This window comes from Trichechus manatus, unplaced genomic scaffold (genome assembly GCF_000243295.1).
Source record: "Trichechus manatus latirostris isolate Lorelei unplaced genomic scaffold, TriManLat1.0 scaffold00146, whole genome shotgun sequence".
In the NCBI taxonomy this organism is placed as follows: Eukaryota; Metazoa; Chordata; class Mammalia; order Sirenia; family Trichechidae; genus Trichechus; species Trichechus manatus.
The window spans coordinates 5,483,795-5,509,601 of NW_004444082.1; the positions used below are offsets into that span (position 1 = coordinate 5,483,795).

At 40.1% G+C, this 25,807-nt stretch overlaps 1 protein-coding gene across 1 annotated transcript in view; it reads right to left on the minus strand.

Moving 5' to 3' along the window:
* The window catches only part of PIEZO2 (piezo type mechanosensitive ion channel component 2), a 680,804-nt gene that overhangs the window by 434,645 nt on the left and 220,352 nt on the right, over positions 1-25,807 (minus strand). Inside the window, exon 3 of the mRNA XM_012558213.2 lies at positions 21,067-21,192. Within this exon, the coding sequence (XP_012413667.1) occupies positions 21,067-21,192 (126 nt within the window). The remainder of the gene's footprint in view (positions 1-21,066; positions 21,193-25,807) is intronic.

Sequence of the window (25,807 nt, forward strand, 5' to 3'; positions counted from 1 at the left end):
TTCAGCAAAGTTTCAGGATACAAGATAAACATACAAAAATCAGTTGGATTCCTTTACACCAACAAAGAGAACCTTGAAGAAGAAATTACCAAATCAATATCAATTACAATAGCCCCCAAGAAGATAAAATACTTAGGAATAAATCTAACCAGAGACATAAAAAATCTATACAATGAAAACTATAAGACACTACTGCAAGAAACCAAAACGGACTTCCATAAATGCTCATGGATGGGTAGACTCAACATAGTGAAAATGTCAATTCTACCCAAAGCGATCTACAGATACAATGCAATCCGGATCCAAATTCCAATGGCATTTTTTAATGAGATGGAGAAACAAATCACCAACTTCATATGGAAAGGGAAGAGGCCCCAGATAAGTAAAGCATTACTGAAGAAGAAGAACAAAGTGAGAGGCCTCACACTACCTGATTTTAGAAACTATTATACCACCACGGTAGTCAAAGTAGCCTGGTACTGGGACAACAACAGATACATAGACTAATGGAACAGAATTGAGAATCCAGACATAAATTCATCCACCTACGAGCAGCTGATATTTGACAAAGGCTCAAAGCCTGTTAATTGGGGAAAAGACAGTCTCTTTAACAAATGGTACTGGCATAACCAGATAGCCATCTGCAAAAAACTGAAACGACTCATACCTCACACCACGCACAAAAACTAACTCAAAATGGATCAAAGACCTAAATATAAAATTGAAAATGATAAAGATCATGGAAGAAAGAATAGGGACAATGCTAGGAGCCCTAATACATGGCATAAACAGAATATGAATCATAAGTAACAATGCACAAACACCAGAAGAGAAACTAGATAACTGGGAGCTCCTAAAAATCAAACACTTATGCTCATCAAAAGACTTCACCAAAAGAGTAAAAAGACAACCTATAGACTGGGAAAAGATTTTTAGCTTTGACAAATCCAATCATCATCTAATCTCTAAAATCTACAAGATACTGCAAAACCTGAACAACAAAAAGACAAATTACCTAATTAAAAAATGGGCAAAGGATATGAACAGGCACTTCACCAAAGAAGACATTCTGTGGCCACAAAAATGGATTTTCTAACTATAGTGAACATCTATTTTTACTTGGTTGATTTTTACGGATCAACTGTGTGTTGCTGTTATTGTTTTTCCTCATGAGTTAATGACTCAGAGTAGAAAAGTCCCCCAAACCTAATTAAAATATAATATGCTAGATTTTCTCAAAAACTAGTAAATGAGCACGAACTAGATGCCCTGGTCCAATATTTGCAGTCAGCTCTCTCTGCTACCTTGAGAAAATTGCATAACTACTGTGTCTCTCTTTTCTTATCCCTGAAATGAAGAGGTTAGACAGGATAATCCATACTGTTCCATTTGGTGGAGGAGTCCATTATTCTGTGGCTAAAGAAAATTCAAATTTTATATATAAATTTCCAAGAGATTTTTTTACGAGTTAAATACACCCATACTTATCCAATCTTAAATGTAATAGTCAATATAACTAGATGGCTGTTATGTCTGAAAGAAAACACATTTAAGCAAATAACACAAAGAAACAGACACCAGGAATTTCCCTAGAGATCCATTAATGAAAAGATCTCACAACCAAGTATCAGCATGGAACAGCATTGGCCTTCCCTGGAGGACGTGTGTAAATTCAGAGGAACTGATGCATTTTTTAGGCTGTGTGTAAAACCATCCACACACGCACCCTGATTCGCACAATGTCCACAGGATTTTCCTCCAAGAACCAAAGATATAATCAGTGACATCAGCCAGAGAAAAAACTTTTCATTTTGGGGGAATATACTGATCCCCAAAGAAATTTTCCACTGAATTTAGAATTATTCCCAGATGCTCTGTCCAATGGAAAGAGTCTCAAAAGGAATATGAGAGAAAACTGCAATCCCTGGCTGGATTTGTAGATGTGGAAACACGCTGTCAGTCCCCTACCAGTCCCTTTCTCATCTCCCCTCTGCCTGCCCACACCCCCCCACCACAACCAACTCACTGCCCCTCCTCTGCTCCCCATAGCCCCATTCTGACAACTGGCATTTCCTTCCACGCTTCCTCCGTTATCCCACAGTGCTCCTCTGAGTGGGAAAATGCGAAGACTGGGAGGAGATGGAGCGTGCACAAGGCTCACTCCTGCTTCTTCTGGGTGGGTTTCACGGTTAATTTCCATCTAGTCTCTGCAGTTGTGACGGATTCTCTTTCAATCTTTGCATCAGTTCAGGTGACTTCACTTTATGTTGTTTTGGAACTAGACCTTTTTGCTTCGTTCATCTATGCAACATTTCCCCTCCTTCTTCTACTTTTCCTTTTACCAAGTACAAATTACTTTCTCCATAAACAAACCTTCAATACTCACCCTGAACTACATGCATCATCTCAGTTTTGGACTATTATACTTGTAATTCTATCCCCAAGATCCAACATCAGTCATTTAACATCTTTAAACGGAAGGGTCATGATTACTGAAGCCCTTTCCAGAGATTACATTCTATGAGTCCACGATAGTAATCCAAGGGATGACTTTGCCCACTGAACTTAAAGTGACAGATATTTGTTGTACAATCACAAAGGCTCCATTCTGGTATGAAACATATACTTCTCTATCATCTAATGGACACTACACCATTGCTCTAAACATTAAGAAATATTCCTCCAATTGAGATTAAATAGAAATATCCCTAGAAAGAATCAGTTCACTGTGAGATGTTGGGTAGCTTTTAGCACTGGACTAATAGCCACACTTCTGTGCCTGCCCAAATCTAATTGAAGAAGCTCACCAAAACCTATCGAATTTAAACTCAGGATATAGACAACATGCAAAACAGCTGGAAAAAACAAATGCTGGTTTTCCATGTTCACTGGCTTCCTAGATAACAATAAGAAAAAAACTGGAAATTTCCTTCCTGCACTTATCTTCTGTTTCCTCCAAATAGACAGCAGTACTTGTTGATACTGTGAGTTAATTCATGACAGAATGAGAGATAAGGAACACACATAAACTAAAGTTAAGCTGTGTCTGAAAATATATACAGTGAAATCTGCGAGAGTCAGAATTCGACGGGATCACCTTGTTTATTCGGGTCTCAATAGTTCTCCGCCTTTGACAGGGTGCATGCAGCCTTACCACTTTTCCATCACACCTTTTAGTGGAAAACATTTGCATTTTCCTTCTCTGATAGGTATGTGCCTTACACAGGTTCTGACTTTTACAAGCTACACTGTAATATATTATTACCTTTTACCAGAAGCTGTTCTTCATCAACCCTTCAGCTTGCTATTGAGATACACACTTAATTTATGTCTTACTTGGAAAGGAGGATGACTGAGCACATCAATAGACAACTGAAGCTGTCATTATCTGCATATTTTGAAGTCCTCCAAGACTTACACTTTCTACTTTAATTTTGGTTTTTCATACTTATTCAGAATCTTCTCCAGATAGAATCCCAAGTTTCACAATAAAGAAAAACTTGGGGATATGGGGGTAGGAAGTTGAAGAAAGAGGATGAGGCACAGAAATTAATGTATCAGAGAAGCAGACTCCATACAGTACCCAGAATCCAACCTTCTGCCAGGCATTGGAGAAGTGTGCCTTGTGAATGAATGAAGTTCACCTATTACTACTAAAGAGAGGGTCATTCAGGAATGGTGATGGGGAAACTAAATAGCCATTTTGGAAAGAAAAATTACTCTGTGGAATCCACTCTTCAAAGTCTCTGTGCAAAATAAACTCCAGATGAATTAAACAGTTACCTGTGTTTTAAATTATAAAAAGCATCTAAAAAAGTACAATACTTATCCACCTTGTAAATGCACAGCATTGAAGCAATGAAAAAAAATAGAAACAATGGATTATAATAATAATGAAAAACTCAATGCAACAAAAATTAACAGAAAACAATTTTTAAAAATCAACCTTGTTTAATATATTTACAGAGAATAACATGAGCATTAGTATGAGAAAATCTTTCACAAAGTAATAAATACAAATAATAAATAAATGGAAAAATGTCTTTACTAGCAACTTTTTTTTTTTAATTGTGCTTTAGGTGAAAGTTTACAGCTCAAATTAGTAGCTCATACAAAAATTTATACACACATTGTTATGTGACCCTAGTTGCTCTCCCTATAATGTGACCACACTTTCCTCCTTTCCACCCCAGATTTCCCATGTTCATTCAACCAACTCCTATCCTTTTCTGCCTTCTCATCTCGCCTCCAGACAGGAGCTGCCCATTTAGTCTCGTGTATCTACTTGAACTAAGATGCACACTCTTCACGAGTATCATTTTGTCTGATAGTACAGTCTAATCTTTGTCTGAAGAATTGACTTTGGGAACCGTTTTAGTTCTGGGTTAACAGAGAGCCTGGGGGTCATGTCTTCTGGGGTCCCTCCAGTCTCAGTCAGACCATTAAGTCTGGTATTTTTACTGGAATTTGAGTTCTGCATCCCACTTTTCTCCTGCTCCATCAGGAACTCTCTGTTGTGTTTTCTGTCAGGGTGGTCATTGGTGGTAGCCGGGCAACAGCTAGTTCATCTGGTCTCAGGCTGACGGAGTCTCTGGCTTATGCGGCCCCTTTTGTCTCTTGGGCTAATATTTTCCTTGTATCTTTGGTGTTCTTCATTCTTCTTCGCTCCAGGTAGGTTGGGACCAATTGATGCATCTTAGATGGCTGCTTGCACTAGCAACTATTTTTAAAAGAAAACTAAAACCAAACACATTGTCATTAAGTCGATTCCAACTCATAGCCACCCTATAGGACAGAGTAGACCTGCCCCATCGGGTTTCCAAGGAGCAGCTGGTAGATTTGAACTGCCAACTTTTTTGTTAGCAGTGAGTTATTTAAAATCTACTAAAGCAGCAAATATGTTTTACTCTAATCTGATGAATATGATACATTAAAAATTATTTATTTGTTTATTAATTGATTGCTGGCGGCATTCTAAGAGGTATAAGCATGTTGATGAACAATACGGTAGTGTGGGAAGAGAGAAAATAATACTTGTTATAGACTGAATTCTGCCTACCAAAAACATGTGTTGAATTCCTGGCCCTTGCACCTGTGATGTGATCCTGTTTGTAAATAGGGCTTTCCTTTTGTTATGTTAATGAGGTGATAACAGTGTCAGGTGGATCCTAAACTTAATCACTTCTGAGTTATAAAAAGACCAGAAGAGACATAGAGACACACACACGGGGGAAGACTGGTGCCAGGGAGGGCTTCCTACAAGCAAAGGAACTCCAACGATTGCCAGCAGCTACCAGAAAGTAGGAGAGAGGCCCACAGAAGGAATAGACCTGGCCGAGACTCTGAATTGGACTACTAGACTGCAGAACTGTGAGAAAATAAGTTTCTGTTCTTTAAAGCCACTCACATTTGGTATTTCTATTATGGCAGCACTAGGTAACTATGACAATATTCAAATTCTTTAACCTAGTAAATCTACTCTTAGAAATTTGTCCTAAGGAAATAAGCCATAGATTTTATATGTGAAAATGCTCACTACAGTATTGAAGAGCATAAACTCTAAAACCACCTGAGGCAAGATTTGAAATGTTCTCAATCTACCAACATGAGGGAAGATTATGCCTTAAATTAAGTATTTGTAAAGACTACACAGAAGTGTGGAAACAGGACACAGAGCAGTGAAGAGCTCTGGTTTTCGCCCAGGTAGCTCTGTCTTGATTCCAGGCCTAGGAAGGGACATGGATTCAGGGGAATGTAAAGTCCGTGAGGGAAGGGAGCATTGACTGTTGACTAATGTACTCCAAATCTAAATCCATGTCTGATACATACGGGGTGCTCAATATGTGCCTGCTGAATGGATAAATACATGGAAGAAATAACAAACACACAATGCAAACCAAAATGTAAATGACATGTGGAATGTAGCATGCAAAAATGAAACTGCTATCTAACCAGATCTCTTACTGGATTTCAGGACTTCTGCTTCAGAGAAAGGCACTCTCTTCACCAGCTCCTCAAGGCAGACTTTGGAACATCACTTTAGATCCTTCCCTCTCCTTCTTCCCTGAGCACCCTACTCCTAAACCACTCATTCACCAGATCCTTGATTCACCCTTCTGAATCTCTCTCCATCATTTTCACTCCTCTCCTCCATCATCAATCACTACCTTAGCTGAAGCCTCTAACGCCACTTGCCTGGATGAATGCTACAGCCTACAAAATACTTTCCTGCTTCTAGGTATGTTCACGTTCAACCTACTCTCCACACACAGCCACAGGAATCTTTCTAAAACATAAATCTTAGTATTTTTCCCCCACTTAAAGTTTTCAAACATTTCCACTGCCGATAAAATAAGTCTGTATTTCTTAATATACTTTACATTAGGAGCCTTAATACTGACTGCATGTCAAATCACCAGGTGAGCTTTTAAAAATACTAATGTCCAGGCCCTGTCCCAGAGATCCAGTTTCAGTGGATTTGGGATGAAGCCTAGACGTGGGTATTTTAAAAAGCAATAACCCTGATGAGTCTACTGTTCAACCAGGTTAGAATCCCCTGATTTTTATGGCTCTTGATCCTCTGCCTCCTCCTGAGCTCTCTGTAGCATATGAGCCACTCCCAACCTCACATTCCATGCTCTAGCCACACTGGATTTATTCTCCATTTCTTCTACTGCGCCATGATCTCTCTGGCTTCTGAGTCTTTGTACTTGCTTTGCTTCTCCTGGGAAACAGTACTCCTACTCTTCTTTGGTAAGATAACATATACTTATTGTCACAGAAAGAATTTTACCCCCCAAAAAAGTATCTGTGGTAAATCCTAACCCGTATATCTGCGGTTATAATCCATGGGAATGGGTTGTCTTTGTTATGCCAATGAGGCGGTATTAGTGAAGGGTGTGTCTTAGTCAATATCTTTTGGGATATAAAAGAGCAGATTAAGCAGGCAAGCAAGCAAGCAGAGATGAGGGAAGATAGATGCCAAGCCACATGAAGATCACCAAGGAACTGAGAAATGGAAACTGAGAAGAGACAAGGGCCTTCCCCCAGAGCCGACAGAGGGGGAAAGTCTTCCCCTAGAGCAGGCGCCCTGAATCTGGATGTCTAGCCTCCTAAACTGTGGGAAAATAAGTTTCTGTTTGTTAAAGCCATCCACTTGTGGTTATTTCTGTTATAGCAGCACTAGATAACTAAGACAGAATTTGGTACTGGAGAGTGGGATGCTGCTCTAACAAAAACATCTAAAATGTGTAAGTGGTTTTGGGACTGGGTAATGGGTAGAAGAATTTTAAGGTGTCTAATAGTAAAAGCCTACATTGCCTTGAAGAGATTGTTGGCTGACTTATGGACATCAAATACAATTCTGATGAGGGCTCAAAAGGAAGTGAGGAGAGCCATAGAGAAAGTTTCTATGGTCTTAGAGAATACATGTAGCACCATCAACTGAATGTTGCTAGACATGTTAATGTTAAATGTGCTTCTGGTGAGGCTTTAAAAGCAAATGATGAACATGTGATTGGACAATGTAGGAAGGGCAGTGCTTGTCATGCAGTGGCAAAGAACTTGTAGGAATTATGTTCATATGTTTGGTGGAAGGTAGAACTTGTAAGTGATGAACTTGGACATCTGTCTAATGAGATTTCTAAGCAAGATCTTAAAGGGGTTGCATGACTTCTCCTTGCCACTTATAGTAAAATGCTAGAGGAAAGAGATGGACTTAAAAATGAACTCTACAAAATGAAAATAAAATTTAAAAATTTGGAAAATTCTGTTGTACAAACTCAGGACACATGTCATAGAATGTTCACTAAGGACGTGGCTACACAATCTTTTGTTACAGAGATTAAGCCTGTGACTGATGGATCTAACCAACTACCACAACAGAAAACCCACTGGCTTACACTGAAGGGGACAGAAATAGGATGAAAGGAAGGAAAGCTGTTTGCCTCTTAGAATTCTACAGGCAGAAAACAGGTCAAAGGGGCTATATCCGCCAAGAAAAGAAAAATACCATCCCTGGAGCAGCTTGGAGATCAGCAGAACTCTTGGAAGGAACATGGGAAACAGGGTTGACTTGGTTTCAAAGGGTAGAGCCACAGCCTCCTAGGTTTCAAAGAATGGCACCACAACCTCCTGGGTTTCAATGGGTGGAGCCACAACCTCTTGAGTTTCAATGGATGGAGCCAAAACCTCCTGGGGTTCAATGGGTGAAGCCATAGCCTCCTAAGTTTCAAACAGTCAGATCTCCACTAATTCAATTCCAGAGTGTGAGGCTGTTGTTCAGGTTAGCTATGAGGATGAAATCACCACCCAAAGCTGAGGGAACCCAAGGGGTAGAAGAATGGAGCCTGAGAGGGCCAAGGTCAGGGAGGCATTGCCGTTCAGATGGACTAGGAGAATGTGCTTGCCCAAAGCCCAGGAAGCAGAGTGCTGTCCCAGTGGGCCTGGAAGGTAGGCCTGAAGTCCAGAATCCAGAAAGCGTGGCCAACACCCAGAGTCTGGAGGAGAGGGCCATTGTCCAGATGGTCTTGGAGAACAGAAGATTATTTTCAAAACTTGAGAACTAATATATTTTGTTCTGCCATGTTTTAGACTTGCTTGGTGTCCATTATCCCTTTTTTCCTTCCAATTTCTCCCATTTGTAATGGAAATGTCTACCTTGTGCCTATTCCACCCTTGTACTTTGGAAGCAAATAACTTGTATTCTAGATCTCACAGATGCCCCAGGATGGAATATGACTAAAGTCTCACCCATACTTGATTTAGGTGATTCAGAAGATGAGATTTTAGACTTGGAGTTGATTTAAAACTTTTGCAATGATGTGATGGGGTGAATATGTTTTGCATGTGAGATGATCATGAATTTTGGGGGGATCAAAGGGTGAAATGTTATGGAACTAATTTTGTCACCCCAAAATATGTGTTGTAAATCTTAACTCCTATAATGGTTATGGGGCCCTGTGGCGCAGTGGTTAAGAGCTACAGCTACTAACTAAAAGGTCAGCAGTTCAAATCCACTAGCTGCTCCTTGGAAACCCTATGGGGCAGTTCTACTCTGTCCTATAGGGTCACTATGAGTCAGAATCGACTCAAGGGCAACAATTTTTGTTTGTTTGTTTGTTTTTGAATAGTGGTTATAATCCCATTTGGGAATGGGTTTTGTTATGTTAATGAAGCAGTATTAGTGTAGGGTATGTCTTAAGTCAACCTCTTTTGCGATATAAAAGAGCAGATGAACCAAGCAATCACAGTTGGGGAAAGAAAGATGCCACACCACACAAGATCTCCAAGGAACCAAGAAAAAGAAGCTGAAAAGAGACGAGGATCTTCCCCCAGAGCCAACAGAGAGAAAGTCTTCCCCTAGAACTGGCACCCTGAATTCAGACTTCCAGTCTCCTAAACTTTGAGAAAATAAATTTCTGTTTGTTAAAGCCACCCCAACTTGTGGTATTTCTGTTATAGCAGCACTAGATAACTAAGACACTTGTCCTTCAGGATTCTGCTTCAATATCATATCACTTCCTCCAGAAAGCCCTCCCAGCCTAGATGAAGCAGGTGCCTACTGCAAGTGTTTGTATCGTTCATTGTTCATTGTGTGCCCTCAGTCACAGCACTAATCAAACCACATTATTCATGTATTCACCTGTGTCACCTCCCCCCGTGGCTGTAAAGTTTGTGCAGGCAGCACCGGCGAAGTCTGTTGAGCACTGTGTGTTAAGTCCCTAACAGAGTGAATGAACTGTTGTTGTTGTCATTGTTGTTAGGTGCGATTGAGTCAATTCCTACTCATAGTGACTCTGTATACAATAAAATGAAACACTGCCCGGTCCTGCACCATCCTCACAATTGTTGTTACGTTTGAGCCCATTGTTCTAGCCACTCCATCAATCCATCTTGTTGAGAGTTTTCCTCTTTTTCGCTGAATCTTTACTTTACCAAGCATGATGGTCAAGGACATCGTGCTTGGTAAAGTACTACAGTGGTAATCACCAGGAAATGTTTAAATGACTAAAAATGAGTGTATGGGATAAATTATATTACCAACTTCTCTGCCAACCTTCTAGATGCCAGAATATATCCTTAATACCTGAAATAATATCAAGAAGAATTTTCTAAATCTAAACTTCTGTTTATAGGGAACTGAGCCCAAAAAAACACACCAGTTTTGTAAGTTGAAGGATAACTAATCATGCCATATGGTTGATATTTTCTGGAATGTCATAACTATATTGTGTCCAATTTTGCTGCTTCCATTATGTACTTGAAACACCCTTCCATTATCCCATGGATCTGAAGCCATACTATCATAGCTTTATGTTGTCCATCTGCAATTTGAGGTCAAGTTTATGCCCAGAGCTCACAGACTTGCCTTAGTGCTTTTAATGTAAATAATTTACACTAGAAATGCTGAATCAAGAAACTGAGGTTAAGGCATTGTTCCTTAAGCAAACAAAACTGATCCAAAATTATTTCAAATTTCCTGCACTGTGAGTTATCTTACAGCAAGGACTGGGGAACGTGGAGGGCAGCTGAGGGGAATGTCATGAATATTAGTCATCTGGAGGCTGCTCTCCCACTGCTTAATTATTATTAATTACTGACTCAATGGTGATGGGTTTTCTTTTTAATACCCCCCGCCCCACACGCACACATACACACAAACACAATTCCTTTCTTCCCTGGTTACTTGTAGCTCAAGCTTTCTCTTATGTTTCTCATTCCAATTCCCCCAAATCCAAATTTCCTTTTGCAGTAGAAATAAATCCAAGTCATTTTATTTGATAAGTCAATTTTAAAGAGAAATAAAGGCTCTCCAATGAACATGTCATTCTCGTACTTCTCATGAACTGAAAGGAGCAGCACTGGAGGCACCCATTCACAGTGGGTTTCCAGTCTGCATCTGGAGGCAGGAGGGATGACAGGGCGCAGGCAGACCGAGGACCTCAGTGCACCATGACTGCTCGCATCCATGGTGCACATGCAGACCTCTCTAGGAGGGCGTCACTCAGAGCTGGTCACAAAGCAAAGCAATCACATTTCATCTTTGTCACACTTTCATTTCCGTTTTTGATGCTATTAACTCATTTATTCATTCTTCCAACAGTTATTGGGCAGGATACTATACATCAGCTACTGTGGTAAGTGCCGAGGTTACAAAAATGAAAAAAACATGAAGTCTCTGCCCCCAGTTTGCTCATATTCTAACGGGAGAGCACGTAGACCTCAACAGGAGACACCTACAGAACTTGGGGAGTGAAGGGCTGTGACCTAGTCCGTCTGAGGGTGTCAGCTCAGGTTTCCTGCAGGAGTGGGGAGGAAGTGCCAGTCTTATAGGATGGGCCTGGTGAAGAGCCAGAGCCTGTGGGTGGGTGAGAACATTCTCCAGGGGATCCATGAGCCTGTAGGAGCTGGTGGTGGGAGGCAGTTGCCAACAGCATGGAGTGGGGAGAAATGAACCTGGATGCTCACCTGCCCCTCTGCCACCCATCTTCCCACCTAAAGAGCCCACGGACCTGTGCTCTCATGGGCTCTGGGAGGACCCCAGCACAGCAGACTCCCTCGGTGGTCCTGCATCCACTGCCATGTTGCTCCTGCTCTGAGTCATCGAAAGTTTACTCTTATGCTGCTTTGCATTATACTTTACCGCAAAATGAGTAAAACAGCAAGTATCTTATAAAACTATGGAGTGGATCTAGATGTTATAAAATACGCCTGGCACAGAGTGGGCAATTCCACATTGAAGCTGTTATCATTACTGATTCTGATCATCACTGAGAACAAGAAAATGTTAAAGGAGGAGGAGAAGCAGTAGCAGCTGGATACGGTATGGCGAGGAAGAAGCAAGAGTGAGGGAAGCTAAGATTCTGGAGGGCTTTCTTGCTCGTGTCAGATACTACACAAATTTTTATCTCACTTAGGGCTGAAATTAATAAGATGGCATAGGGTAAGGGAAGATGACCTACACGTAGGTAAAATCAAAATCACAAATACAGGATGCCGTAAGAAAAACAGAAACAGAAGTTTGCAAGAAAGAGATGGGCTGTCTTTGTCAGCATCTACATGAATCCACAGATGACACAGCGGTTACTGGCTGAATCGGAAGAGGGGTGGTCACCAGAACAAGGACAAGAGCAGCCCCTCCCACTCAGCAAGGGGCAGGCTACAGCTGCCCTACCTGGTGAGACCTCGGCCCTGTCTTATATCAGCCACAAGAGACTGACTGTCTGGGCAGTCCTCAGACATACCTGATAAAGTACTTGGAAGTGACATCATGGTCATCCCAGGTATGTGAAGGACTGTTGAGTACAGAAAGGATCAGTTATATGTGTATGACTTTGGCGACAGCTCTGGCATCCAGGATCCCAGAGGCTCATGTTTCAGAGAAGTAGATTACAGCAGATCAAAATGTAGCCAGTAAATTCATATTAACATATTGTTGTATTGACACCTCCAGGGGAAAAAGTCTCTAATATTCTTAGGTTCCAAAAATACAGACAAGAGCCCTGTGCAGTCTAGAAAGCCTCGGGTAGCAAGTTGACACAGGGCCTTTTGGTAGGACCCACGTGACGTGAGAGAGGTGACTAAGTGCAACCAGGGAGAGCCAGGAAACACTGGTCCACAGATCCATCAGCCACCTCCCTCTGTGCTGTCCACCTTGCTCACTCCCGGGGGTGACGGCGGTCTTAAAGCCAATATTGCTGACCAGGTGAGACATATTAAGTAACCGTTGTTGTGTGCTGTCGAGTCGATTTTGCCTCATAGCGACCCTACAGGACAGACGAGAAATGCTCTGTAGCATCTCCCAGGCTGTGATCCAAGACAGGGCCTTTCTGCCTCTGGACCGCACTCTCACCATCAGGAGTATGGAGGAAGAGCCGTGACCTCCTAAGAGCCATATGACGATTAAAATGAGAAAACGTGGGCAAAGCGTTAGTTCACTTACAAAAGATGTCTGCTCCTTCTCTTCCTAACACTTTCATCCTTTATCCCTTTCGTCTAAAATACTATAATGTGCCAAGATGAGTCGATTACAACTCATGGCAACCCCACGTGTGCAGAATAGAATGGCTGTATAGAGTTTTCAAGGCTGTGACCACCAGGCCTGTCTTCCGAGGCACTTCTGGGTGGGTTTGAACCACTAACTTTTCAGCTAGTAGTCAAGCGCTTAATCATTTGCACCACCCTGGGACTCCAAAATACTATAATATAGAACAGGTATAATAAATAATAAATAATATGTTTATTGCATACTCCTCTGTGCTGGAGGACATAGGGATGAATGCTAAGCTTTCAGGGAGATGAGGAGTGAGGAGAGGCCGGTCCTAACACTGTGCCCAGAGCAAGTGGAGTGAGAGTTTCCAGGTGGGAAAGTTGCTGAAAAGAGTAGAAAGTGCTGAGAGGAGAAGGAAGGATCACTAAAGATATGCCTCATTGGCACCGCCCTCCAATCAGCATCATTTAACCCTGCTAACTTGTGGGAAAACGTCAAGGTCATTATACATGAAGAAAGTGGAAGATCATTAAAAAGACAGGAAAAAAGGAAAAGACCAAAATGAATATTCCTTAGAAGTGAGAGAAGTCTTCGACTCACTTACTTAGCACACTTTATCAGGAAAGAAAAGGACATCATGTTTGGTAAAGTAGAGCGTCAATGGAAACAGGAAACCCTCAGTGAGGTGGACTGACAAAATACCGGCAACAATGGACTCAAACATACCAACAACCATGAGGATGGCGCAGGACCAGGTAACATTTCATTTTGTCATACGCGCCAGGAGTCAACGCCAATTCAATAACATCTAACAACAACAACAATCTGGAGTTCCAAACCAGCAACTGTAGAGTAGACAAGAGCCCAAATACAACAGAAAGACACTGAGATAAAGATTGTGATAGAGAATTATTTGGTACCACGTAAGCTTCATAATTTCCAACTTTCATCCTTGCGACTACATATCAATGTGTCTGTGTATACGTGTGAATGTGTATACGTGTGACTGTGTATCTGGGTCACTGTGTATCCCCGTGAATGTGTAAACATGTGAATGTGTATTTGTGTGACTATGTATCAGTACAAACATGCATTTGTGTGACTGTGTGTCCCTGTGAATGTACATCTGTCTGAATGTGTATCCACGTGGACGTGTATCTGTGTGAATGTACATATTTGTGACTGTGTATCGGTGTGAATGTGTATGCTCTGGAGACAGGGGTTGTTTCTGTCATTGTGTTTGACCTTGGGCAAGAAACATGACTTCAACAACAACAACAACAGCTTACACTTACTGAGCACGTACTATGGGTTGGGCACTTTTCTCTGCGCCTGGATGGTATTACCTCATTTAACCCTCATGACAACTCTGAGATTGTGGCTATTACTATCTTCATTTTCCAGTCAAGGAAACGAGGCACAGAGATGAGCAGCTCGCCCACAGTCACCTAAATTTGCTCATATGTTAAATAGTATAAAAATTCTCATGAAAATATTGCTTACAATAAAATGAGATACTGTATTTGAAAAAGACTGTGTAAACACCACTAGGTGATTATTACTCCAAGGGAAACCTAGAAATCAGCCAGGAGTTTTTAACCGTGATGGGGCTCTTACAGACGACAACAGCTCCTCAGCTCATTCTCTGGCCTGGTCTAACTTTGAGGAGTAAAAGCTAACTGCATTCACTATTCTGAGAACATGAAGCGCACCACATGTCAGGTTGCAGGAGTCCTCCTCCAGCAGAGCTCTTGTCCAGAGCACACCGAGAGGAGGCTTGTCTGAGGCTGGACTGGCTGCACCCTGGGGCTACACCACGTGCCTGAGCTCGCACCTGTCACACTAAGTCCTCTCATTCCACACAGGATTCAGAGGTATATATGATCCGCGTGCTTTACAAATACCTCAGTTACAGAAAATTAGGCTGTCGTGGACTAATCTTTGCACAGATGGCCAGAACAAGAATGACAGATTGGTTCAGGGTTTTGTTTGTTGTTATAATTTAAATAATTTAATCAACTTATTCAATTATAATTATTTAAATTTACCTGTTTTCAGGCCTCTCTCTCGATAAGAGAAAAGGGGCTACCCATCCTGCCTAAGTGGGTCACTGCAAGGAAAAACAGAGAGGCACAGAGGAGAGAGAGGTGAAGACAAGATTCTTCCACATGTGCCTCGGTGAACCTCCAGATCGGCTTTTACTAGAAAGCAGGCAGCAGGTGGGATTTTTAAAGCTACTCCTAAGGACAGCAGGGTGTTGCTCTCCTTCTACATATTTTGTTTCTCATTTCAGAAATATTAACTCGTTCCTCCACAGGGCTGTCTCAAACACGAAAAACAGAAATAAAGCCTTCCCTTAGGCTACGGTGGATCCACAGGTGACTGCACAGCCAGGCTCCAGCTCCAGGTGACAGGATGAATGATTAGCAAAGCTCAGGGTGGTGTTTATCACTCTGTGTGCAGGCTGACCCCTCAGCCTGGGTGCCAGAATGCCAGCACACACAGGACAGCTGCTCCCTCTGAGTGTCTACCCCCAGTTATCAGGCTGGGCTCCCTCAGTCTTCTTGTCCCATGCAGATGTCACCTCTATCAGGTCTCACATTGTGAGTGTCATGTGTCCTGAGCACAGAGGAGCATCAGAAGAAAACACTCCCAACGCCTGTGAGACCTCTGGGTCAGTGGACGCCTGGGCCAAGTTTCCTGGGACCTTTGTGCTCTTACAATGAGAAAAGACAGAACCCTAGATACCTCCCTCACAGAGGAAGAAAGCAGCTGATCTGAGGGGCCCGACTTTTAGGGGAAACAAAGGAAACTGGAACACTGCAACTGAGTCATGCAAAGGAAGTAATTAATTACCTTTAAGGATAGATACCTACACAGGAGAAGATCCAGAGGTGCAGGGAGGACAGAGGGGGGCATTCGCCCCCAGACAAGTCCAAGGGGGCACCAGATGAGGTCAGCCAGCAAATCACTTAGGGATGCCTCTGAGAAGATCATGGACTAAATCCCAGAAACTGTTCTTTAAGTCTTTTAAAGATAGACTTATCCTCCATCCCAGGAAGTGTAATGGAGGGGACAACCCTAACCCCATCATAAATGAGGAATTACATGGAGACGGTAAAAGGCGAGGGACAGTTGGACAGATCAGAGTCAGCTCCCAGCTGGCCCCTGGGTGGCTCTGTGCAACACTCGTTCCACTTGAGGCCTGCTTTTCAATCGTTGTAATCCATACTCTTGGCACCACCTGCAGCCTGGGCATTGCATTTATACGAGAAAAAGGCTGCCGTTGGAGAAGAGACATTCTAAAGCGGCACGGCCCTCCAGGAGCTGGGACAACAGAGAGACCGCTCTGTAAGTGGAATGGGGCCCCGTTTCCAGGTGGACCCCGCCTGGAAGCAGATGTGCAGCCTGGGGATTGGGCAGGGTTCCAGCCCCTCACTCCTCAGCCTTGTGCATGTACACAGGCCTGGCTCCACATCTTTGCAGCCCTCCAGCCCAAAAGACATGTTTGAAATGGGATCGTGGATGTGCAGTGCCCTACTTAAAGAATATTGGTGGCAATTTCTAACAGGGAAAAAAGAGCCACTAATTGGAAAGAGAATATCATGACCTCTGGTGTCTCACAGTCTTACAGGGGCTTTACATAGTAGCTATTATCGTCAGACAGCTCTCAATATTATTTTTCATAGTTTTGAACTCAAAAGTTTCTTTGAATCAATAGCTTGCTTTATAACACAGCAAAAGAATGCAGACTGGCCTTGAAATTTCACTGCATAGCCACACATCCACCACTGAGTCAAACAAACTACTTCTATGTAATCCGTAATGACATAATTGGAACCGGGTTTACATTCATTTAAATGGCATAGTTCTGATGGAATGAAAATATTTTAGTAGGCAGCACAACACATGTTTGAGGGAAATTTACAGAGGTCCTCTCGCCCCAGTGATTTCCTCACTTACCTAGAAGAGCACCGTTGTGGAAATGGAAGAAAAAGAAGGGGGGTTAAGTTTCAGTTTTGCACAATGACACCTTTAATAAATCTGCCAGCTAGTCAAAACCAAATCGGGTGGTTTGAAAAAAACCTTTACCACTGCCAGTTAGTATTCACAGGTCTCTGGGGAAACAAGAATGTCTAATGGCTCAATATTTATAAATGCTACTGCTGTCCCCCAAATATGTGTCTTAGACTCTTGAGGAATGCTGGTAACTTTTGCTATAATGAGGGTGAAGGTATATGATTTTTAATGGCAAGAGAAGCAATTAGGAAAACAAAATTAAACACATAAATGAGCGCTTGCTGGTCTTGAAGCTGAAAGCCACATACGATTGGGAAGGCGGGCCTGTCTGGATGATTTCATTTTATTTACCAACGCCTCAGACATAGACAAGGAATTTAAATGCACAACACGGCCAGGCAAGAGTTTTGTCTTTTTGCTTGAAATTTTGCTACTTGACATCCGCAGATGCCAAAAGAGGAACCTTCAGATCTGGATATGAAAACAGCAGAGCTCGCGTTTGTAGCTCTGATATGGATATGAAACAGCAGAGCTCACGTCTACAGCTCTGACGGTGTGATCACAGCTCCAAATGCTCCAGAAACAGCAACACTACTGAGGGGAAGTAACTGAAATTACAGTCGAACTTCCATCGCCCACCCAAACAGGGTTTTCAGGTCACGTAACTTGACCATTAAAAATGCTCGAGGCTGAAAATCTGCTCTGTGTCAGTCTGCAGATAACCGGCTCACAAAGCTCTGACGTTTGGTGCCCTTCTCTTCCAGAGTTTCTCTAGAATGAATTAGTTGTAAACGCTACACACGACACTGAACAGAAAAGACCTGTCCCACCTGTGAGCCGCTGCTGTGGGACACCTCTCTCGTTTCCCAGAGGGAATTTATGATTTCTACCAACTCGCCCTCACAGTACCTATGACTAGACGCAAAGAGCTCCATTTCTTCTCTAAGTCATTCCTTTAGCATATCCCTTCTCTGTGGCTTACTTAGTCACACAGATCAGAAATTTAACTTTGTAGAAGTTCACTATTATGACTTCCATTAGATGGCTCTTTGTGGGACAGAGTACGGCTTTCCTTCGGGGACATCAGAAAAGGAAGGAAGGACAGCACGCTAGACTCTGTTATGGTTAAGGTCTGTTGCAGTAACGAATAATAGTAGAGGGTATATGTGCATGAATAAAAGTATCTCTGATACAGATATGGGAATATCACGGTATTTAGAAAACCAAAATATTTAGTCTGAGGTTAGAAGCACAGAAAGAGGCGGTCAAGAGGCCAGCTTCTGAGTACACCTGAGATGGCCTCCTCCCTTCACCACTGAGAAATACTGTTTGTGTGTGTGACTTTAACATAGAACTCATCCCAAGTATCTAGGTAATTTAGATTACTGCCTGGGCAAGAGGAGCCAAAGCAAGAACAAACGTGTGTGTGCGCGCGCGCATGTGTGTGTGTGCATGCGCACACACATCTGAGTTTGGTGTGTGTGGTGTGTATGCGTAAGTGTGAGTGTGGTGTGTGTTGGTGTGTGTATGTACGTATGCGGGATGTGTGAGTGTGGTGTGTGTGTGATGTGTGTGGGGGTGTGTGAGTGTGGTGTGTATATGGTGTATGAGGTGTGCCTGTGTCTATGTGTTGTGTATGTGTGTGTGGTATGTGAGCATGGTGTGTGTCTGTGTGGTGTGTGTATGTATATGTGTGGGGTGAGTGTGGTGTGTGTGTGGCTTGTATGTTAAGTATATATGGCTTTCTGTCTGTTTCTGTTTATATCATCTATAGGAGACCATACATAGGATAAACGCACTTATAAATGTAAAAACAAGAATGTTGTTTAACACTTCATATTACATTTTTACTTTTACCATTGTAGAATTATGGAAAATCATCATATTCGATAAAAACAGAAATACCTAGATTCTCTGGGGCAGAAGGGATTATGAATTTTATTTCCTAATCTAAACACCCTCCAGAGCAGTCCTTAAAACATCGCTCAGCTACCTGAAATTATTTGCCAACTTTGGTAACATATTTATTTGTAAAATCAAATTTTTAAAATCTGAGAAGTTGTAACGTATACTGTGATTAAATACTTCCAGTGATCAAGAACTCATCACTCATGAAAATGCCTTTTTTATTTGGACAACACTTATGGTTAGAAAATCCTTCCTTATGGTCCTAAGAGTGCCTTATTAAGACATACCCAAAGACTTTCTGGTTAAAAAAACACTACAAAATATTGCTGACAATATTTCTACTAAGTCCAAAAATATTTGAACCTGGCCAAATATCATAAATATTCTTTATCATTATAAACCCATTGCCATTGAGTTCATTTCCATTATAAGATGCCCAAAATGCCATTCTTTAAACATAATAAAAATAAATTTTTAATAATGGGATGACTTTTCACTTTTTACCAAACATTAAAGTCAAATCTTACCAACAGACTATTATACAGCCATAAAAAGGTATGAAGTACTGATACGTGGTAAAACATGGATGAAACTTGAAAACATTATGGTATGTGAAAAAAAGCCAGAAACAAAAGGCCACATATTGTGTGATTTAATTTATATGAAATGTCCAAAATAAGCAAATCTATAGACAGAAAGTAGCTGTGTAGCTGCTAGGGGCTGGGTAGGGAGGGAATGGGGAGTGACTGCTAATGGGTATGTGGTTTCATTTTGGGACAATGAAAATGTTCAAGAATTAGATAGTGAGGATGGTTGTACAACCTTGCAAATATAGTGAAAATCATGGAATTGTATACTTTAAAATGATGAATTTTATGATATTTACATTGCATCTGAATTTTTAAACTCATATCTTAAAGTGTTGGTCAGGCACTGTTATCAAAACTTGTTGCCGTCGATTCGATTCCAACTCATAGTGACCCTACAGGACAGAGCAGAACTACCCCATCGGGTTTCCAAGGAGCGGCTGGTGGATTTGAACTGCAGACCTTTTGGTTAGCAGCCGAGCTCTTAATCACTGTGCCACCAGGGTTATCAATGGGATCTGAACTCAATAAAATGGCCAAAATGAATATTGACTTTAGCTCTGTATGTATCTAAAAGTTATGCAGTCAGGGATAAGAAATCATTTATAAAGAGAAATTCTGCCAAACAATCCCTCACTACTCTTTGAACCATGAAAAATTTTGATCTCCTTTTTATTTTATAGGGAAAGGTAAGTAGTTTTCTTCATATTACTTGTTCTTGAATTTATGAAAGTTCAGGAGATTTCAAACCCACAAATGGGTTTTTGAAAGAAAAACTGACAAGTTAAAACTGTTATTATAGTCTATTTCAAATGCCCCAAAGAGTTTCTTTAGGGTAAACATAAAACATGTGAATTGTATTCCATCTACTAGGAATGCTTCTGTATAGTCCAGTGACAGTAACACTTCCTACAAAAACTGAAGTGGGATTAATTCAATGGCAGGTTGATTTTGGAACAATAACACTACCTAGATAAAACATATATGTGTTGAATTTTTCAGATCATAAATTCAAATATAATATGTATAAAACATATCATTTCCCTATGAAAGCCAATAAGGAACTCCTAATTTGAAAGAAAAAAACCATGTGTCATTACATTTTCCCATAAAGACTTACAAAATCTTACATTATTCTTTATACTAGGATTGATGTCGATGTCATATAATGTTATTCAATTTTTGTACTGTTAACATGTTGGAAACTGTATATGTCTTGCCTCAATAGTTGTACTGCAAGCTCCAAGGGCCATATATGCTGTATATAAATCTTAATTTCTTGGATTAAGCCCAATGACAATGTCTTTCAGATCAGGTAGGGGCCTAGTACCTAATATGTTTGAAGATACATTAATCAATTAATTTCCTCTCATTATCTAATTCCCTGTAGCAAACCTTCCTCACATGTATTTATACTGCACTGGAATGTCCGTGATTGGGTTGACCACAAAACTACCATGAATATTATAATTATTATATCAATTTCTATTAATATGATAACACATAGCTTAATTATGCACATACACACTATGAAAATAAAAACAGCACCATAATACTCACAGTTATAACCAGGTGCAATATGATGTTGAGCTTCAAGGCTAGCCAATGTGATGTGGAAAATGATGTGCAGCAACAGGAAGGAGAGACTGGTGAAGCACAGAGACTTTAACAGCCGTCCCGTATGTCCTAGGGAACAACAGCACAGAGATGATGAGAGAACATAAGATGAAGCACACTCATTATGCCTCTTGTACAGTCTGTTATGAACATTTTTCTGTATAATCTTTTACATAGCTGGACTCAAAAGTACATGAAAATAAAACAGAGAACAGAAAAACAATAGAAAGAATCAACAAGACTAAAAGCTGGTTCTTTGAATGGATCGATAAAATCAACAAACCACCGGCCAAACTGACAAAAGAAAAAAAGGGGAAGATGCAAATAACCCAAATAAGAAATGAGATGGGTGACATTACAACAGAACCAATTAAAATAAAAAGGATCATAACAGAATACTATGAAAAACTGTACTCCAACAAATCTGAAAACCTATAAGAAACGGAAAAATTTCTAGAAACACACTACCTACCTAAACTAACAAAAATTGAGACAGAAAATTTGAGAACAGAAATTGAAGGGATCATAAAAAACTATCCCAACAACAGCAACAAAAAAGCCCCAGCCCAGATGGAAACATTCAGAGATGAGCTGACACCAATTCTACTCAAACTATTCCAGAACATAGAAAAGGAAGGAATACTCCTGAATTCATTCTACAAAGCCAGCATAACCCTGATACCAAAGCCAGGCAAAGACATTACTAAAAAAGAAAACTATAGACCAATATCCCTCATGAACACAGATGCAACAATTCTCAACAAAATACTAGCCAATAGAATTCAACAGTGTATCAAAAAAATAATACAACCAAGTATGATTCATACCAGCTATGCAAGGATGGTTCAACATTAGAAAATCAATCAACGTAAGCCACCATATAAATAAAACAAAGAAAAAGAATCACATGATCATCGCAGTTGATACAGAAAAGGCACTTGATAAAGTTCAACACCCATTCTTGATAAAACTCTCAGCAAAACAGGAATAGAAGGGAAATTTGTCTCAGTTATCTAGTGCTGCTATAACAGAAATACCACAAATGGATGGCTTTAACAAAGAGAAATTTACTCTCTCACAATCTAGTACGCTAGAAGTCTGAAATCAAGGTGCCAGCTCCAGGGGATGGCTTTCTGTCTCTGTCAGCTCTGAAGGAAGGTCCTTGTCATCAATCTTCCCCTGGTCTAGGAGCTTCTCACTGCAGGAACCTCAGATCCAAAGGACACACTCTGCTCCCAGTACTGCTTTCTTGGTAATCTGAGGTCCCCCTGTCTCTCTGCTCGCTTCTGTCTTATATCTCAAAAGAGATTGGCTTAAGACACCATCTAATCTTGTAGACTGAGGCCTGCCTCATTAACATAACTGCCACTAATCCTATCTCATTAACATTATAGAGATAGGATTTACAACAAATAGGAAAATCCTATCAGATGACAAAATGCTGGATAATCACACAATACTGGGAATCACGGCCTAGCCAAATTGTTACACATATTATTGGGGGACACAATTCAACCCATGACAAAATTCCTCAACATAATAAAGGGAATTGTTACAAAACTAAAAGCTAATATTATCCTCAATGGAGAGAGACTGAAAGCATTCCCCTTAAAAACAAGAACCAAACAAGGACACTCTTTATCATCACTCTTATTCAACATTGTATTGGAAGTCCTAGCAAGAGCAATAAGGCAAGAAAAGAAAATAAAGGGCATCCAAATTGGTAAAGAAGAAGTAAAACTATCCCTATTCACAGATAATATGACACTATACATAGAAAATCCTAAAGACTCCACAAGAAAGCTACTAGAATTAATAGAAGCATTTAGCAAAGTGGCAGGATATAAGATTAACATAAAAAAAAAATCAGTTGGATTCCTCTAGATCAACAAAGAGAACTTTGAAAAGGAAATCAGTACCATTTACAATAGCCCTGTAAAAGATAAAACACTTAGGAATAAATCTAACCAGGGATGTAAAAGATTTATACAAACAAAACTACAAAACACTATTGCAAAAAACCATATGAGACCTATATAAATGGAAAAACATACCATGCTCTTGGAAAGGAAGATTTAACATTGTAAAATATCAATACTATCCAAAGCAATATATAGATAAAATGCAATCCCTATCTAAATCTCAACAACATTCTTTAATGAGATGGAAAAACTCATCACTAGCTTTATATGGAAGGGAAAGAGTCTCTGAATAACGTAAAGCATTATTAAAGAAGAAGAATAAAGTATGAGGCCTCACACTACCCGATCTCAAAACCTACTACACAGCTGAGGTAGTCAAAACACCTGCTACTGGTATAACAACAGACACACATAGAGCAATGGAACAGAACTGAGAACCCAGACGTAAATCCATTCACCTATGGGCAGCGGATATTTGACAAAGGGCCAAAGTCCATTAAATAGGGAAAAGGCAGTCTTTTTTTGTTAGAAGCCAAGAAAATGCCATGCACATACATCCAAAGAAAAACATAACTAAAATATATTTATTATCATTCTAAAATGCATTTTTTATATTTGTCTAACTTTTGGAATAATATAGTTTTCACATGTAGTCAGTTACTTAAACAAAAATACAGCTTAATGAAATGGAATTTAATTAGCTTTTAAGAGAATCATTTAAGTTTAAAATAAATGAAAGGAGAAGGCAAGGAAAATAGTCTTTTAATTTGTTCTGAATCTCATTTTAGTTTTTTTCATTGCTCTAATTAGGGAAAACTTAGGACTAACACGCAGAAATTGTCTCAAGATCATTCAAATAACATACAAGTGTGTGCTATAATGAAGTAGATTTTGCCTGTTAAGTATAATATCACCTTACAGTAACATTTCCTGAGCTGTAATTTTCATATAACATAAAATTAACCATTTTAAAGTGAACAATTCAGTGGCATTTAGTAAATTTACAATATTATGCAACCGACACCTCTCTCTAGTTCCAAAATATTTTTTTCACCCCATAAGGAAACCCCATACCCATTAAGCAGTTACTCCTCATTCTCCTCTCCTCCCAACCCCTGGCAACCACCAGTCTGCTTTCTGTCTCTGTAGATTTACCTATTCTGGATATTTCATATAAATGGAGTAATACAACACGTGAACTTTTGTGTCCGCCTTTTTTCAGTCAGCATTGTTTCTGTAGTTCAATCATGTTGTAGCATGTTTAAATAGTTTATGTTTCCTTACGGCTAAACATCATTACATTGTATGTATATACCACAACTTGTTCAAACATTCATCTCTTCATGGATATATGGGCTGTTTCTACCTTTTGGCTATTGTGAATAGTGCTGCTATGAATATGCCTCTATGTGTACTGGTTGAGTACCTGTTTTCAATTAATCTTGGGTATAAACCTAGGAGTGAGATTGCTGGGTCATTTGGTAATTTTGTGTTTAACTATCTGAGGAACCATCAAATGGTTTTGCACAGTGTCTGAACCATTTTACATTCTCACCAACCACACACAAAGGTTTCAATTTTTCCACGTACTCACCAACACTTGTCACTTTCCATTTCTTGTTATTATAGCTACCAAGGTGAGTGTAAATTAGCATTTCATCGTAGTTTTGCTTTGATTTACATTTCCTAATGACTAATGAGGAGTCCTGGTGATGCAGTGGTTAAGAGCTCAGCTGCTAACAAAAAGGTTGGCAGTTCAAATCCACCAGCCACTCCTTGGAAACTCTATGGTGAAGTTCTACTCTGTCCTACAAGGTCGCTATGAGTTGGAATTGACTCAATGGCAATGGGTTTGTTTCTGTTTTTTTGGAATGACTAATGATATGAATCATTTTCTAATGTGTTTGTTTTTCAATTGTACATATGCTTTGAAAAAATGTCTATTCAAGTCCTTTGCCCATTTTTTAATTGCATTGTTTTGTCTTTTTGTTGTCATTAGTTATTTGTATATTCTGGATACCACGCCTTATCTGATAACTGATTTGCAAATAATTTCTCCCATCGTGTATACTGTCTTTTCACTTTCTTGATAATGTTCATTGATACAAAAAGTTTTTAATTTTGATGAAGTCTAAGTTATCCATTTTTTCTTTTGTTGCTTGTGCTTTTGGTGTCACATCTAAGAATCAACTGCAAAATCCAAGATCATGAAGATTTATGCCTATATTTTCTCTAAGAGTTTTGTCATTTTATCTCTTATATTTAGGTCATTGTTCTATTTTGAGTTAATTTTTATATATGGTGTGAGCTAGGGGTCCAAGCTCATTGTTTTTCATATGGCGATGTAGTTGTCACAGCACCATTTGTTGAAGAAACTATTCTTCCCTCATTGAATGGTATTGGTACCCTTGTCAAAAATCAATTGGTCATAGATATGTAAGTTTATTTTTGGACACTCAACTCTATGACACTGCTCTATATTTCTGTACTTACACCAGCACCACAGTTTTTATTACTGTAGCTTTGTAGTAAGTTTTGAAATCAGTGTGAGTCCTCAAAAGTTTGATATTTTTTCAGTGCTGTTTTGACTATTCAGGGCCCCTTGCAATTCTATGTGAATTTGAGGATCAGCTTTTCCATTTCTTTAAAAACAGTGGTTGAATATTTGATAGGGACTGAGAGAATCTGTAGATCATTTGGGACAGTGCTGACATTTTAACAATATTATATCTTCCAATCAATGAACACAAGATATCTCTCCA